The sequence below is a fragment of the Mobula birostris genome, unplaced genomic scaffold, assembly GCF_030028105.1.
Source record: "Mobula birostris isolate sMobBir1 unplaced genomic scaffold, sMobBir1.hap1 scaffold_328, whole genome shotgun sequence".
NCBI lineage: Eukaryota > Metazoa > Chordata > Chondrichthyes > Myliobatiformes > Myliobatidae > Mobula > Mobula birostris.
This window is the reverse complement of record NW_027276345.1, coordinates 270,062-286,628: the sequence shown is the minus strand read 5'-3', so window position 1 is coordinate 286,628 and position 16,567 is coordinate 270,062. Positions and strand designations below refer to the sequence as shown.

The 16,567-nt window shown below is 39.9% G+C and overlaps 1 protein-coding gene across 1 annotated transcript in view; it reads left to right on the top strand.

The window, feature by feature from the left end:
* Positions 1-13,365, top strand: part of LOC140192980 (BCLAF1 and THRAP3 family member 3-like) — a 55,766-nt gene extending 42,401 nt beyond the window's left edge. The window contains exons 8-11 of the mRNA XM_072250451.1: positions 3,358-3,485; positions 6,717-6,840; positions 11,219-11,374; positions 13,106-13,365. Of these exons, the coding sequence (XP_072106552.1) occupies positions 3,358-3,485; positions 6,717-6,840; positions 11,219-11,374; positions 13,106-13,135 (438 nt within the window). The 3' untranslated portion in view covers positions 13,136-13,365. The remainder of the gene's footprint in view (positions 1-3,357; positions 3,486-6,716; positions 6,841-11,218; positions 11,375-13,105) is intronic.
* The last annotated feature ends 3,202 nt before the right edge of the window (positions 13,366-16,567 follow it).

Genomic DNA, 16,567 nt, shown 5'->3' with positions numbered 1-16,567 from the left:
GATGACGGCAGAACAGCAACGGCTGGAGTTTCTGGGAGCAATTTGGAAGGCACAGGATCACTGCATGCCAAAGAAGAGAAAGTATTCTAAAGGCAGGATGATGCAACTCTGGCTGACAAGGGAAATCAAAGACAACATTAAAGCAAAAGAGGGGGCGGATAGTAGAGCAAAAATTATTGGGAAGTTAGAGGATTCGTAATTTTTTTTAAACCAACAGAAGACAATTTTTTTAAAAAACCTCAAGGAGGGAAAAGATGAAATATGAACGTAAGCTAGCTAATAATATCAAAAATAATATGTAAAGTTTTTTCGGATATATAAAGAGTAAAAGAGAGGTGAGAGTAGATATTGGACCGCTGGAAAAAAAAGAGTAACGGGACAGGGATGAACTGAATGAGTGTTTTGCATCAGTCTTCACTGTGGAAAACATTTGTAATATGCCAGAAGTTCGAGATTAGATTAGATTATGAGGACACACAGTCCTCTTTTATTGTCATTTAATATTGCATGCATTAAGAAATGATACAATGTTTCTTCAGAATGATATCACAGAAACACATGACAAACCGACTGAAAAACTGACAAAAACCATATAATTATAACATAATAGTTAAAACAGTACAAAGCAATACTGTAATTTGATAAGAACAGACCATGGACACGGTAAAAGTCTCAAAGTCTCTCGAAAGTCCCGTCATCTCACGCAGACGGTGAACCTCTAATGCCGCAAACTTGCCGATGCAGCATCCTGGAAGCATCCAACCACAGTCCAACTCCAAGTCCGTCTGAAAACTCCAAGCCTCCGACCAGCTCTCTGACACCGAGCATCATCTCTGCCGAACGCTTCGATTCCAGCCCTGGCAATATGCAAAGCCAAGGATTTGGGGCCTTCCCCTCCTGAGATTCGTGACCGTACAGTAGCAGCGGCAGCAAAGCGGGCATTTCAGAAGTTTCTCCAGGTGTTCCTCCGTTCTTCTCACGGCTGTCTCCATCAAATCAGGATTGTGCACGGCCCCCTAGTTGACACATATCATTTGGAATGGCGGCGTTGAGAGTGTCAATAGATTAGATTAGATTATGAGGACACTCAGTCCCGGTTCATTGTCATTTAGAAATGCATGCATTCATTAAGAAATGATGCAATGTTGCTCCAGAGTGATATCACACAAAAACAGGACAAACCAAAGACTTAACACTGACAAAACAACATAATTATAACATATAGTTACAGCAGTGCAAAACAATACCATAATTTGATAAAAAACAGACCATGGGCACAGTAAAAAAAAGTCTCAAGTCCCAATCGACTCCTATAGTCCCCGATAGCAGGCAGCAAAAAGGGAGAAACTCCCCTGCCATAAACCTCCAGGCACCAACAACTAACTCCTGCCAATGCATTGGAGGCACCCAACCACAGCCAACTGAGTCCATCCGAAAACTTCAAGCCTCTGACCAGCCCCTCCGATACAGCCTCCTGAGCACCATCCTCTGCCGAGTGCCTTCGACCTTGTCCCGGCCGCCAAAGCAAGCAAAGCCGAGGACTCAGAGGCCTACTCCTCTGGAGACTCTGGACCTCAGTACCAGCGGCAGTGAAGCGGGCATTTCAGAAATTTCTCCGGAAATTTCCTCCGCGCTGTCATGTCTGTCTCCATCAAATCAGAATTGTGCACAGTACCCTACTTAACAAATACAGATATCATTCTGGAGCGGCCACTTGCGCTGCGTTGCGCCGCCATCTTCTCCTCCTCCTCCAACAGACAGAGGTGAGTGCAGATTACTAGGGAGAAGGTGCTTGAGAAGCTGAAAGGTCCAAAGGTAGATAAATCACCTAGACCAGGTGGCTTGCACACCAAGGTTCTAAATGACGTAGCTGAAGAGATTGTAATAATTTTTCAAGAATCAATAGATTCTGACGTTCCATTCATTATTCAAGAATGGTGGCAAGTAGATGAAAGGAAATTGTAGGCCAGTTAGCTTGACCTCAGTGGTTGGAAAGATGTTAGAGCCGATCGTTAAGGATGTAGTTTCGGGTTTCTTGGAAGCACATGACAAAATAGACCAAAATCAACATGGAATCTTTAAGAGAAGAAAATCTTGCCTGTCAAATCTTTTGGAATTCTTTGAAGAAATAACAAGCAGGATAGACAAAGGATAATCAGTGGATGTTGTGTACTTCGATTTTCAGAAGGCTTTTGAAAAGGTGCCACTATGAGGCTACTAAAAAAAGATGAGCCTGGGGTATTATAGGAACAGTAATAGCATGGATGGAGTATTCGCTGATTGACAGGAAGCAAAGAGTGGGAATAATGGGATACTTTTTGGATTGGCTGCCAGTGACTAGTGGTGATCCACAGAGGACTGTGTTGGGACTGCTTCATTTTATGTTGTATGTCAGCAATTTGGGTGGTGAAATTAATGGCATTGCAGAGTATATGAAGCTAGGTGGAGGAACAAGTACTATTGAAGAAGCAAAGAGGCTACAGAAGGACAACCCAACTGGGCATAGAGGTGAAGGGGTCGGGGAGTGTATGGTCATGCACTTTGCTTGAAGGAATAAAAGCATAGTCTATTTTCTAAATGGGGAGAAAATTCAAGACTCTGAGGTGCAAAGGGATTGGGAGTCCTCATGTAGCATTCCCTAAAGGTAATTTGCAGGTTGAATGAGTGGTGAGGAAGGCGAATGCAACGTTAGCATTCATTTCATAAGGACTAGAATATAAAAGCAAGGCTGTGGTTAGGCATCACTTGGGATATTATAAGCAGTTTTTGGTCGCTTATTTAAGAAAGGATGTGCTGAAGTTGGAGAGGGTTCAGAAGACATTCAAGAGAATGTTTCTAGCCTAGATAGAGTGGATGTTGAAGAGGATGTTTTCTTTGGTGGGGGAATCTAGGACCAGAGTGCACAGCCTCAAAATAGAGGGTTCTCCATATAGAACAGAGATAAGGAGGAAATTTCTTAGGGGGTCGCAAATCTGTAGAATTTGTTGCCACAGGCGACTGTGAAGGCCAGGTCACTGGCTGCATTTAAGGCAAAGGTTGATGGGTTCTTGATTAATTGGGGCATGAAAGGTTATGGGTAGAAGGCAAAAGGATGGGATTGAGGGAGAATGGATCAGCCATTATCAAATGGTGGAGTACACTCAGATGGCTGAATAGCCTCTTAAAGTCTTGTGGTCTTGTAAGTAATTGGATGCTCCTGCAGTTTTAAACTGAAAAGTCTGCAACAATATTAGTTCTTTTCCTAGAAAATCCTGGTTTGGAATTTAAAGGTCTGTTTAAAAATCTTTATGATAACAATGAAGGATTGTTTTCTGTGGCTGATTGTATTTTAACTTGTGCTTGCCTTTTAATATTCAGACAAGCACATGGGTTGCAGTAAATCCAGATGATCTTCGCCATGACATAGAGAGGAGGAGAAAGGAAAGGTTACGTGGCAAGTATGAGGAGTCCTTTCAAAATGTGGAGCACAAGTTGCTGTCTCACAGGTGACATGGATTAGTCTTTTCCAGATACTTATTTCCTCTTCCACCCTTGAAGCCAGAAATTTAATATTTCCCTTTGAGTCTATTCACTGTACAGATTTTTGTTTTCAGTGAATTCTAAATTAAGTATAGTTAAGACTTAGCCTTGCAGTGGAAATGTACTGTCTGAGGTCATTCTGTGAATTGCCCCTGAAATGCACAAAGACAGTGCAGAGTTTTTTTTAGTTTCTGGGCCTCCCCAGTGGTAGAGCTGATACTGTCGACACTTGGGACAATGAGCATGGAACATGCCAGCACAAGATAGCAAAGTTGAAGGACCTGAACTATATGCTCTATTAAATTTGGTAATGGTAGACTTGGTAGAACTGGTATGCTGTATTTCCTTCTCAAACACATTAAGGACTTTTGACAGCTGCACTGTATTTTGAATTTGCCAATTTCCTGACTTTTATCACCCACAAACACTGCCATGAATTAACAGCAAGGTAAAACTTGGATAACCTGCTGTCTGTGTATTGGGAAATTTCAATGGTTTGACGTAGAGCTTAACTTTAACAAAGGTACTGATTTTCAGTCTCCCTTCTCACTAGGACCAAGGTTCTGCCGTCCCTGAAGCTTATTGGATTCACTAGAAAATTTATTCTTCTGTCACACACATGTGCACACACAGTTAACTTAAAAAAGTGTTTTGAGTTAATAATAGAATAACCATAAGACATAGGAGCAGAATTAGGCCATTTGGCCCATTGAGTCTGCTCTGTCCTCCTCTGCTGCCTGTGGCAATTAATTCCACAGACTCACCAAACTCTGGCTAAAGGAATTCCTGCTCATCTATATCCTAATCGATGGTAACATTGCATTTGCCTTCTTCACCGCCATCTTAACCTGCAGTTAACCTTTAGGGAATCCTAAAAGGTAAAAGAATTCCTTCTACCAAAGTGCACTTCCCAACACTATTCCATTTGCTACTTCTTTGCCCAACATCCTATTCTCTCTTGAGTCTCCCTGCTTCCTCAACACTGCCTGCCCCTCCACCTGTCTTCGTATCGTCCACAAACTTGGCCATAAGGCCACCAATTCTGTCATCCAAATCATTCACAAACAACATAAAAAGCAGTAGTACCAACACTGGCCCCTATGGAACACCACTAGCCACTGGCAGCCAACCGGAAAAGTTCCCTTTATTCCCACTTTTTGCCTCCTACCAATCAGCCAATGCTCTCTCTATCCATGCTAGTGTACCATGGGCTCTTATTTTGCTAAGTAGCCTCGTGTGTGGCACCTTGCCAAAGGCCTTCTCAAAATCCAAGTGCACAACATCCACCAATTTCCTTTTGTCTATCCTGCTTGAAAAAAAGAAATTCCAACAGATTTGTCAAGACGGGATTTTCCCTTAAGAAAACCATGCTGATTTTGCCCTATTTTGCCTTGTGCCTGTAAGTACCCCAAAACCTCATCCATAACAATCGATTCCAACGCCTTACCAAGCACTGAGGTCATGTTAACTGGCCTATATTTTCCAATCCTCCAGACCAATGCAAGTATCTAGTGATTCTTAAAAGATCATAATTAATGCCTCCACAATCTCTTCAGCCACCTCTTTCAGAACCCTGGGGTGTAGTTCACCTGGTCCAAGTGACTTGTCTACCTCCAGTCTTTTCAGTTACCCAAGCAACATCTCCCTAGTAATGGCAACTGCATTCACCTCTGCCCTGTGACACTCAAACTTTTGGGATATTGTTAGTGCTTCTACAATGAAGCCTGATGCAAAATACTTAGTCTGCCGTGTACTTGTCCCCCATAACTACCTCTTCAGCATCATTATTCAAGTGGTCTGATAGCAACACTCGCCTCTCTTTTACTTTTTATGTATGTGAAAACACTTCTGATACTATTGGCTAGCTTATCTTCATATTTCATCTTTCCCTCCTTATGGCTCTTTTAGTTGCCTTCTGTTGTTTCTTAAAAAGCTTCCCAATCCTCTAATTTCCCATTACATTTTGCTCTATTAAATCCCCTCTTTTTTGCTTTTATGTTGGCTTTGATTTCCCTTGTCAGCCATAATTGTGACATCCTACCTTTAGAGTACTTCTTTTGGATGTACCTATCCTGTACCTTCCAAATTGCTCCCAGAAACTCCAGACACTCCTGTTCTGCTGTCATCCCTGCTAGTGTCCCTTTCAATCAACTTTGGCCAACTCCCCTCTCGTGCCTCTGTAGTTCCTGTTACTCCACTGTAATACTGATACATTTGACCTTGGCTTCTCCCTCTCAAATTTCAGGATAAATTTTTTCTGCACGTATATCAACTGCCCCGTCACTCAGTTTCCTGCCAAATTGGTTTAAAACCTCCTCAACAGTTCCAGCAAACCTGCTCACGAGGATATTGGTCTTTTTCTTGTTCCAGGTGAACCTGTCCCTTTTGTACAGGTCACCTTCCCCAAAGAGATCTGAATGATCCAGAAATTTGAAACCCTGCCCCTTGCTCATCGGCCACCCATTCATCTACCGAATCATTCTATTCTTATTCTCACTGACACATGACACGGGCAGCAAACCAGAGAGGTCCAAATTTTCAGCTTTCTACCTGGCTCCCTAAACTCTCTTTTCAGTACTACCTCCCTTTCCTACCTCTGTCATTAAAGCCAATATGTACTAAGACACCTGGCTGCTCACCCTCCCTCTTTAGAATGCCATGGACCCAATCTGAGGTGTCCCTGACCCTGGCATCTGGGAGGAAACATACTATCTGGATATCTCTATCATGTCCACAGTATCTTGCGTCTCCCTCCTTCCCCTCTGAGCCACAGCTCAGACTTGATGCCAGAGAATGACTGTGGCTTCCCCTGGTAGATCTTCTCTCTCCTTCCCCCCCACCCCCCCCAAACAGTATCAAAAACTATCTACTTATAACAATTCAACTGTCTGCAAAATGTGCTGATCTGACACTACTAGAGACCTGCATGTAGTGAATTAACAGTTATTACCATAGCTTGTTTCTGGAATCTGTATTCATCCTGTGAGGTTGTTTCCAAAATATGACCAACTGCAAGCCTCCATTGAACTTTTATGTTCAAAACCAGAGACTGTCTGATTTATTTGAACAGTTAAACTGTATGTTTACTAATTTTTTTTTAAAATAAATAAAACTGGGCCATCATCATGTTTTATTGTATAGTTGTGTTGCTAATATGAATTTCAGTTCCCAAAATTTACGACTTTATTTTAAAATAGATCTGCAAGGAGTGAGAAACCTCGTTCATCTACTCAAGTGAAAACATCAAGAAATCCGCATTTTAAGGAGCCAACAACTGGGTTTGTGGAGCATCGAATGAGAGTAGCAAGAAAGCCCATCGCGGTCAGTATTTTTTTTCCCCAATGGATTAACCATTTAGTGATTTCTGTCTTCAATTGACCGATAACATAAGAGATTAGAGCTATGCCCCATGTATTGGTGCTGCACAGTTGAAAGTATTTTGAAACTTTAGTCTTTGTGATGTTTCTATAAATTGTGCTCATTTAGCATGCATCCTGTGCCCTAGATCTAATGAGGAATTAGATAAAACATTATAACAAACCTGATTGTAGTGTGGAGGGTTGTCTTGAGGCCTCAGCATGATAATGATCAGCTGGAACTTTGGGCAGAACAATGTCAGAATTAAATTCCATCTGCCAGGTGTAAAGTGATGCATTTGGGAAGATTAAGAATAGGACAAAAACAGTTGATGGCTGGCCCCTAAGGGAGTGTTAATGAGCAGCGGGACTTTTGGGTATAAGTTCATAGATCCTTAAAAGTTGTAGTACTGGTAGATAGGGTAATGAGAAAGGCATATGGCTAATGAAATCATCCCATGGCATTGAATACAAGAGCAAGGACATCTTGTCACAACTTTATATAGAGCATTGGTTAGATGTTGCATTGTGTACAGGTTTGGCCACCACATTAAAGGGTGTATTTTCATTAAAGAAGGTCCAGAAGAGATCTATTGAAATGTTGCCTATATTGGAACATTTTGTTTTAAGGAGAGATTGGATAGGTTGGGTTTGTTTTACAGAGTGAATGTAGAGAAGCTGAAGGCTGGCCTAATAGAGGGGTACAGAACTATGAGGGAACTGGACCTAAGGATACAGAACGATGAGGGGGCTAGATCTTTTTTGCTAAGTCATGGGTATCTAAAATAAGAAGGCATAGGTATAAGGTGACATTTTAAAGGGCATCAAGAAGAGGTATTTTACTGAAACCTTGAATCTCTCAAAATCTTGATAAGCATTTTAATCGGACTGCTGAAGGGTCTTGGCCCGAAATGCCAACTATACTCTTCATAGATGCTGCCTGGCCTGCTGAGTTCCATCATTTTGTGTGTGTTGTTAGAAGTAATAATTGAAAGTTTAAACCCTAATTTATTCAGCCTTTGTATTTATGACATTCTGGAGTTTTTATTCTTTATAAAAAGAAGAATTGGTAGTTAACTGCAAAATGTTCAAAGCAATTATCTTAACAACCACAAAGCATTAATACGATTAGTATCAACCTTTATCTGGACCTCTTTTCAAAAATGGTAGGTAATTAGCTGAAATTGTTTGGGAACAACCAGCACTGATTTGTCTTTATAGCTTAATGTGTAGTTTTTTTCATCAACAAATGTTTTGAATACAATTCAAGTACCTACAGTTTCAAACTTTTCAACAATTCTATCCTCCCTGAATTTACTTAAAATCTTCAGGACAGTTTTAATTTATTTGGTATTTCATTCCTCATCATTACCTCACAATTTTAATGCACAGTTCTGGGATTGCATAAGATTTTTGAGAAATAAAGCCAGGGTCTTTTGTTAACACAAGAAATTCTGCAGATGCTGGAAATCCAAAGCAATATACAAAATTCTAGAGGAACTCACTAGATCAGGCAGTATCTATGGAAATTAGATTTGATTAGATTATGACGACACGCAGTCCTCTTTTATTTTCATTTGGTAATGCATGCATTAAGAAATGATACAATGTTTTTCCAGAATGATATCACAGAAGCACATGACAAATCCGACTTAAAAACTGACGAAAATCACATAATTATAACATATAGTTACAACAGTGCAAAGCAATACCGTAATTTGATAAGAACAGACCATGGGCACGGTAAAAGTCTCAAAGTCTCTCGAAAGTCCCATCATCTCACGCAGACGGTGAACCTCCGGTGCCGCAAATTTGCCGATGCAGCATCCTGGAAGTATCCGACCACAGTCCGACTCCGAGTCCGTCCGAAAACTCTGAGCCTCCGACCAGCTCTCCGACACTGAGTACCATCTCTGCTGAGCGCTTCGATCTCAGCAACAGGCAATAGGCAAAGCTGAGGATTTGGGGCCTTCCCTCCGGAGATTCTCGATTGCACAGTAGCAGCGGCAGCGAAGCAGGCACTTCAGAAGTTTCTCCAGGTGTTCCTCCGTGCTTCTCACGGCTGTCTCCATCAAATCTGGATTGTGCACAGCCCCCTAGTTAACACATTGATATCATTCGGAACGACTGCGCACGCTGCGTCACGCCGCCATCAAATGAATAAACAGTTGAAGTTTTGAGACCCTTGTTTGGGACTGGAAAGTAAAGTGAAAGTGCCAGAATATAAAGGTTGGGGGCGGGGATGGAAGATAGCTTGAAGGCGATTATGAAGCCAGGTGAGTTGGAACAATGAAGGGCTGGAGAGGAAGGAATCTGACGGGAGAGGAGAGTGGACCATTGGAGAAAGTGAATGAGGAGAGGACCCAGAGGGAGGTGATAAGCAGATGAGAAGAGTTGCCAGAGTGGGGAATAGAATAAGGGGGAGGGGTTTTTTTCCATCAGAAGGAGAAATCAATTCTCATGACATCAGATTGGAGGCTACCCAAGTTGTTGCTCAAGATGAGGGTAGCCTCACCTTGGCACAAGAGGAAGCCATGGGCCGACATGTTCGAAAGGGAATGGAAATCGCAATTAAAATGTTGGGCCACCGGGACATTCCACTTTAGGTGGATGGAGCAGAGATGATTGAGAAAGTGGTCTCCAATTTACAATGGGTTTTCTCCAATATGGAGGAGGTCACATTGGTAGCACCGCACACAATAGATGACCCCTGCAGATTTTCAGGTGAAGTGTTGTCTCACCTGGAAGCACTTTTGGGGCCCTTAATGGAAAGGAGGAAGGAGGTGAATGGTCTGGTGTAGCATGTTGGCTGCTTCTGGGCATAAGTGCCGGGAGGGTTATTAGTGGGGAAGGACAAATGGACAAGGGAATTGCGGAGAGTGCAATCCCTGTGGTCGGGGGGTGAGGTAAATATGTTTGGTGGTTGGATCCATGGAGATGGCGGAAGTTGCAGAGGATAATGTGTTGGATGCGGAAGCTCATGGGGTGGTAAGTAAGGACAAGAGGAATACTATCACTGTTAAGGCAGTGGGAAGATGGGGTGAACGTAGATGTGCAAGAAATGGAGATGTGGATGAGGGCAGCATCAATGGTGGAGGAAGGAAGCCCCCTTATTTGAAGGAGGACATCTCTGATGTCCATAAGACCATAAGATATAGGAGTAAATTTAGACCATTTGGCTCATCGAGTCTGCTCTGCCATTTCATCATGGCTGATCCATTTTTCCCCTCAATCTCCTGCCTTCCCTCCCATCCAGCTGTATCTCTTCATGCCCTGACCAATCAAGAAATTATCAAACTTTGCCTTAAATATACATAAAGACTTGGCCTCCAAAACTGCTGTGACGACAAATTCTACAGATTCACCACTCCAGCTAAAGAAATTTCTCGTCATCTCCATTCTTAAAAGGATGCCCTCTATTTTGAGGCTGTCTCCTCTGGTCTTAGAGGGGACTACCATAGAAAACATCCTTTCCACAACTACTCTATCAAGGCCTTTCCAGGATATGTGACCTATAATCCTGGAAAGGAAAGTCGCATCCCAGGAACAAGTGCAGCAAAGGGAAAGGAACTGAAAAAAGGAGTAGCGTTTTTACGGGAGACATGGGAAGAGTGAAGGTAATCATGGGATTCGGTAGGTTTATAAAAGATGTCAGGTGACAGTTTGTCTCCAGAAAGATCAAAAAAGGAGGGGGGGAGGTGCCAGAAGTGGACCAAGTGAAGTTAAGGGTAGGGTGGAAGTTGAAGGGAAAGTTGATGAAATTGACCAGCTCAATATGGCCTTCATGATGTTGGATAGAAGTGTTATAGGGAGTGGACATGCATGGTGAAAATGAGGCAGTCAGGGTTAGGGAGTTAAAAGTTAATGAGGAGATTGAGAGCATCAGAAATGACATGGGTGCAGTTGGGAAGGGACTGAACCAAGGGAATAGAATAGAGTCGAGGTATGAGGTCACAAGTTCAGTGGGGCAGGAGAGGACAGCAACATTAAGCCTACGCAGACAGTCTGGTTGGTGGATCTTGGATAGGAGGCAGAAGTCGGCAGTGCAGAGTAAGGGAACTATTGGAGAGTCTTTTGTGGAAGTCCTTTGAAAATTATGTTTTGCTTCCAATTTTCCTTTCATTTACTGAGAAATCAGAAAGTTCTTGTGTGCCTCTATTTTCTGACTGTTCTTCAATTTCTGAAACCATATTAAATTTTTTTTTTGTTATTCGCATGCATGTAGCTGGTACAGGCAGACTTAGATATATAATCTAATGATTTTAATTATTTAAGTTATTCACGTGTCAGCTTCCTTCATGGTATCAATTTTGTTGAGCTCACAATATCATTGATTTATATAGAATTTCTCAAAGGAATATACATCTGGGCGAAAGAAGTTTTACAATATTGAGTCGAAGTATCGACATCTATATGGTGTTGGTTTCGGACGTAGTAATCCAAGGGTATACACCAAACATTTCAAAGAAGGGATACTGAGAAAAAGAAGATATGAAAGAGTAAGGATTTCTTCTTATTTTGTTTTTTTTTTTTAACCCGATCAAAATGTTACCTAATTAATTTTATTTGCAAGCTGTTGATATTAATATTTGCTACATACTTTTCATATCTTTGTGTACTAATTTCTTTTTTCTATCTTTTGGCATACCTTTCCCAAAATAAAATCTTAGATCACTAATCTATTTCTCGTTTGGCTTGTTTGGTTCTTAAAGATCCCTAAGGTTCAATCAATTTAGACTGTACTTTCTCATTTCTTAGTACTTGTGTCTTCAGAACGAAGCACAAATGAGCTTTCAAGTGCATTTTGACTGCAGAAATAATGCAAAATATAATCCCAATGTTGAGAACAAGTTTTACAAGTTTCTCCTTTAAAATTTCAGTGCTTCAGCTTCATTCTCTCATAACTTTCCTGTGTCTGGTTATGTGGTGGTCAACTACTTGTGACCATCATTGGTGTATTGGTGAAACTTAATTGAGAATATGAAAATTAGGTTTGCAAAAGTATGTTCACTGGATATGGATATTATTGGCATTTTCTGTTCATTCCTAATTAAACAGTAACATTGATTGATCTGGGATCACAAGATACAGATAGCAGATTTCCTTCCCAGAAAAACTAGTGAATTTGAGACTTGTAATAATCTGGTGGGTTTGAGGTTTCTGCACTGATGGAAACTTTTAATTTTGGATATTATTCAATTCTGTGAGATAAGTCAGTAACACAATCCTTTGAATCTTTGGTTGTATCTGAAGGGAACAGTTTGAACAGCGTAACACTAGTGAATTACCTTCTCTTTTGTGCCCACGGCTAATGGCAAGAATAATGATGACTTGTAAATGTTCAGAACTTTGCAGGACAGTCAATGTTTTTTCTTCTTTCTCTGTAATGGTGTTCATTTTTAGTTGATGCTAGGATTGAGAGCTGCATGCAACATTAACTGACTTCTTGCCTCTAAAGTGTGTTTTAAATGGAGCAGTTGTTCCCTGTGATATATCTTCAGGATGGGTTCAGTTAAATTTAGCTTGTGCTTGAAATTTTTCTTTTTGTGTAATTTACTTTTTATTGAAGTTCATCATCAAACAAACATTTCCATAAGATGTTTCAGATACTGTACATATATGTAATGTATTCATATTTGCCACAAATCTCCACATATTTATCTGAGGTATACACTTATAGAAAAGAGAGGAAAGAAGGAACAAGCAAAAGGACAAAACTATGTACAAGTAGGGAGTGATTTTTTTTTACAACAATATTCATTGATTTGTGAGAATAAAATCAGGCCTATGAGGTGTTATGTAGTTAAACCATTTTTCCCATGGATGGAAATTACAATGGACATTTACAAAATGGAGAAGCTTGAATTTTTTCTTAGTGATTTCCAGGATTGCTTAAGTGTAGTCCTGGATTTATCTTGTAATTATTTAATCTTTTTCTAAAACCTCATAGTGTACTGACACACAAATTCAGAACAATGTCTTCACATATGCAGTCCATATATTCACCAATGTAAATGCAGTGACACCAACAGCCTGTCAGCCTCTATTTCAAATAAATTCTAGAATGACGTTTTGAAATTCTGCACAGAAGTGCAGAGAAGATAACACTTACTATCCTTTCCCTCTCCTCTTCCCTCTCCTCGTCCCCCTCCCTCAAAAAAATGACATCAATAAATGAAGGACTTTTTGATTCTAACTAACTGTTGATTTTTTGTTTCCTTTTTGATCAGGAATTACCCAGCAGTACCACAGACAAGTAATTGACCAGGAAGTGAAGGAGTTCAATTCTATTTATGAAGAAAATCTCCAGAGGCTAACTTCAGTTAGAATAAATCCTGATACCCCGAGCAGCTTGCTGTGAATCCTATTTGTTCATCTTATTTCACAGTAGTTAGTGGAACTTACAACACTTAAAGTACACTGAGTAATCTGGACATTAGTGAAAATAGTTTAATAGTACATTAAATAGTTTAATGTATTCTAATTATTTCCCCCCACTGCTGCAGGTTAAGTTGGTGTGAGCTGCACGTTGTTTAAAAACGATAAATATTATGATGAAATATCAATTTACTCAAATGTAATCAAGAGTTGAAAATAGGTACATTTGGAGTGCTAGGGTTGATCGACAACTAATCAATAATTGGTGTGTGGAGTTGTTGTAGGTCATAGTTGAAAATTAAATGTGGATCTTTGTATACTTTTCACTTGGCTACAGTGGACTGACCATAAAAATGCTTGTTGATTATTGATGTAGTTGTCTGAATAAAAGTTTTTTTATATCAATTTTTTTGGCTGGTTATGCTCTCATGGTTGTGCTCTTCATTTGAGCATGCAGTTTCACATGTGCAAATAAACTGTTGATATTTATTTGAAATATTGTTGCTTGTATTTAGGTTCTTTCCCATTTTATTGAAATGGGAATTGTCCTCTCTGTACAATTGTATGCATGATTAGCAAGTAATTCAAGCAAAAATTTGAAATTGGAGATGCCAAAAAAGTGATCAAAACAAGACTGCTAATCTAGCAAAACATTGTGCATTGCAACAAATATCATAAAAGGGCAAGAATATTTATAGGAAAAAATAAACTGGCAGATCTTTATGATCTTAAGTCCCATTCTCAGATTGGTTCTGATCTCTTTATTTGGACACCATTGTTAAACTGAAACATAGTTGGCAACAAGTTCAGTAATGAGTCATTTGGAAGGACTTGTTCATGTTAAACTTACATATGTTCTTCAACTGACTAAAATATCAAGAATAATTTTAAAAATTTGACCATCTATATAATACTTAATTGTTATATAATTTGACTACTTTGAATTTACTATTTTGTGCTTGGAAGAATTTTACTTATATTTTTACCACCCTTGGAACTTTTGCATGTCAACTGATTGAACCACCTATTTTATGAATTGCTTTAGGTTTTGTTAGCTTTAATTTTAATTGTTAAGTAAGCATTGCAGCCATTTGTGGAACCTGTTTGGGAAAACTGCATTGTGGCCTTTTTGGAGATGTTCTGACCTTTCATCCATAACCTCTTAAAAACCATTAATTGTCTGTCAAGGCTGTCAGCTTTATACTTCTGGGCAATGCTGAAACTTGTCAAAACATTTATGAAAAGTCTGTGTAAGCTCTTCTATATGGTGGGATTGGCTTCAAAAGTTTACTGGTGGATTACCCAGCGTTTTAAATAGTCATGTAACATAGAAGCAGTTTAGAAATTCTAACTACTTTGTTGTTTTCCATACTTGTATAAGTAGGTGAGTGACTCTCAGATTTCAACCACATGATCCTATTTAATAATCTACCCATTTGGCTAATACATGACTCTTATTGGGGAGAATCACTTCTTGTATCTCTTTATGCATATTCCTTTGCTAGCTTTTGTAGGTTATCATTTCAAGTCTGTTTCCTTTCATGTAAATGTAATTTTGTTAATTGCTTTCTAACAGTTGACTAGGCATGGTAAAGTTTTACTGTAAATTGTTTTAGCATTGAACACTGTTAATTGCAGAACATGTCAAGAGCTGATTTAAATTACTGAAATATTACCTTTTATTTCACTAGAACAGCCACATTTATTATCACTGCTATTAGTTCTGTTGCTTTTACAAACATACGTATGTGTTATTTAACCCAGATTCATTGCATTAAAGTTCTTTGTTGCATAAATATGTCTTTGCATTATTTAATTTTCCATTCATGCATTTATTACTGCTTCATTAAGTCTATTAGATACAGAAGCAGAATTAGGCTATTTGGTCCATCAACTCTGATCCACCATTTCATCATGGCTGGTCCATTTAACTCTTGTCTCATTCTTCTGCCTTCTTTCCGTATCCCTTGATGCCGTGACTAATTGGGAATATATCAGCCTTTGCCTGAAATATACCTAATGACTTGGCCTTCACAGCTGGCTGTAGCAACAAAGTCTGCAGATTCACCACTATCTGGCTAGAGAAATTACTCCGCTTCTGTGTTGGAAATGGACATCTCTATTCTGAGGCTAAGCCCTCTGGACCTTGGTTCTCCCACCATAGGAAGTATCCTCTCCTCATCCACTCTATTGAGGCCTTTCAACATTTGGTAGGTTTCAATGAGTCCTCCCTGCCCCCCCCCATTCTTCTGAATTCCAGTAAGTATAGGCCCAAAGCCATCAAACACCTCATGCAAGTCTTTCAATCCCTGAATCGTTTTTGTGAACCTCCTTTCAACCCTCTCCAATGTAAGCACAGCTGCCTTAGATAAGAGACCCTGAACTGCTCATATTGTTCCAAATGAGGCCTCACTGGTCCCTTATAAAGTCTTGACATTATATCCTTTTAAATGATAACATTGATTTCAAGAGGACTAACATTTCATTTGTATTTCTCACCACTGACTCAAACTGCAAATTAACTTTTAGGGAATCATGCACAAGTACTCCACAAGTCCCTTTGCACCTCAGATTTTTGGATTTTCTCTCCATTTGGAAAATAGTTAATGCTTTTATTTCTGATACCAAACACAATGACCACACACATCCTAACACTATTGCATCTGCCACTGCTTTGCCCATTCTTGTAATCTGTTCAAGTCCTCCTGTGGACTCCCTGCTACTTCGGCACTATCTGCCCCTCCACCTATCTTCATATCATCTGCAAACATGACCACAAAGCCATCAATCCTGTTATCCACATCATTGATATATAATGTAAAAAAGAAACGATCCCAACATGGACTCCGAAGGAACACTACCAGTCACTGACAGCCAATCAAAAAGACTCCCTTTATTCCTGCTCTTTGCTTCCTCCCAATCAGCCAATTCTCTACCCATGCAAGTATCTTTCCTGTAATACCATGGACTGTTAACTTGTGTGGCACCTTGTCAAAGGCCTTCTGAAAATCCAAGTACACAACATCCATTGATTCTCCTTTGGCTATCCTCCTTGTTGCTTCGTCAAAGAATTCCAACAGATTTGTCTGGGAAGACTTTCCCTTGAGCAAACCAGGATGACTTAGGCCTATTTTATCATGTGCCTCCAAGTACCCCAAAACCACATCCTTAATAATCAAATCCAACGTCTTTCCAAGCACTGAGGTCAGACTAACTGACCAATAATTTTTCAGTACATGCATAATCTATTGATTCTTGAAAGATCATTACAAATACCTCCACAATCTCTTCAGTCACCTCTTTCAGAAGCCTAG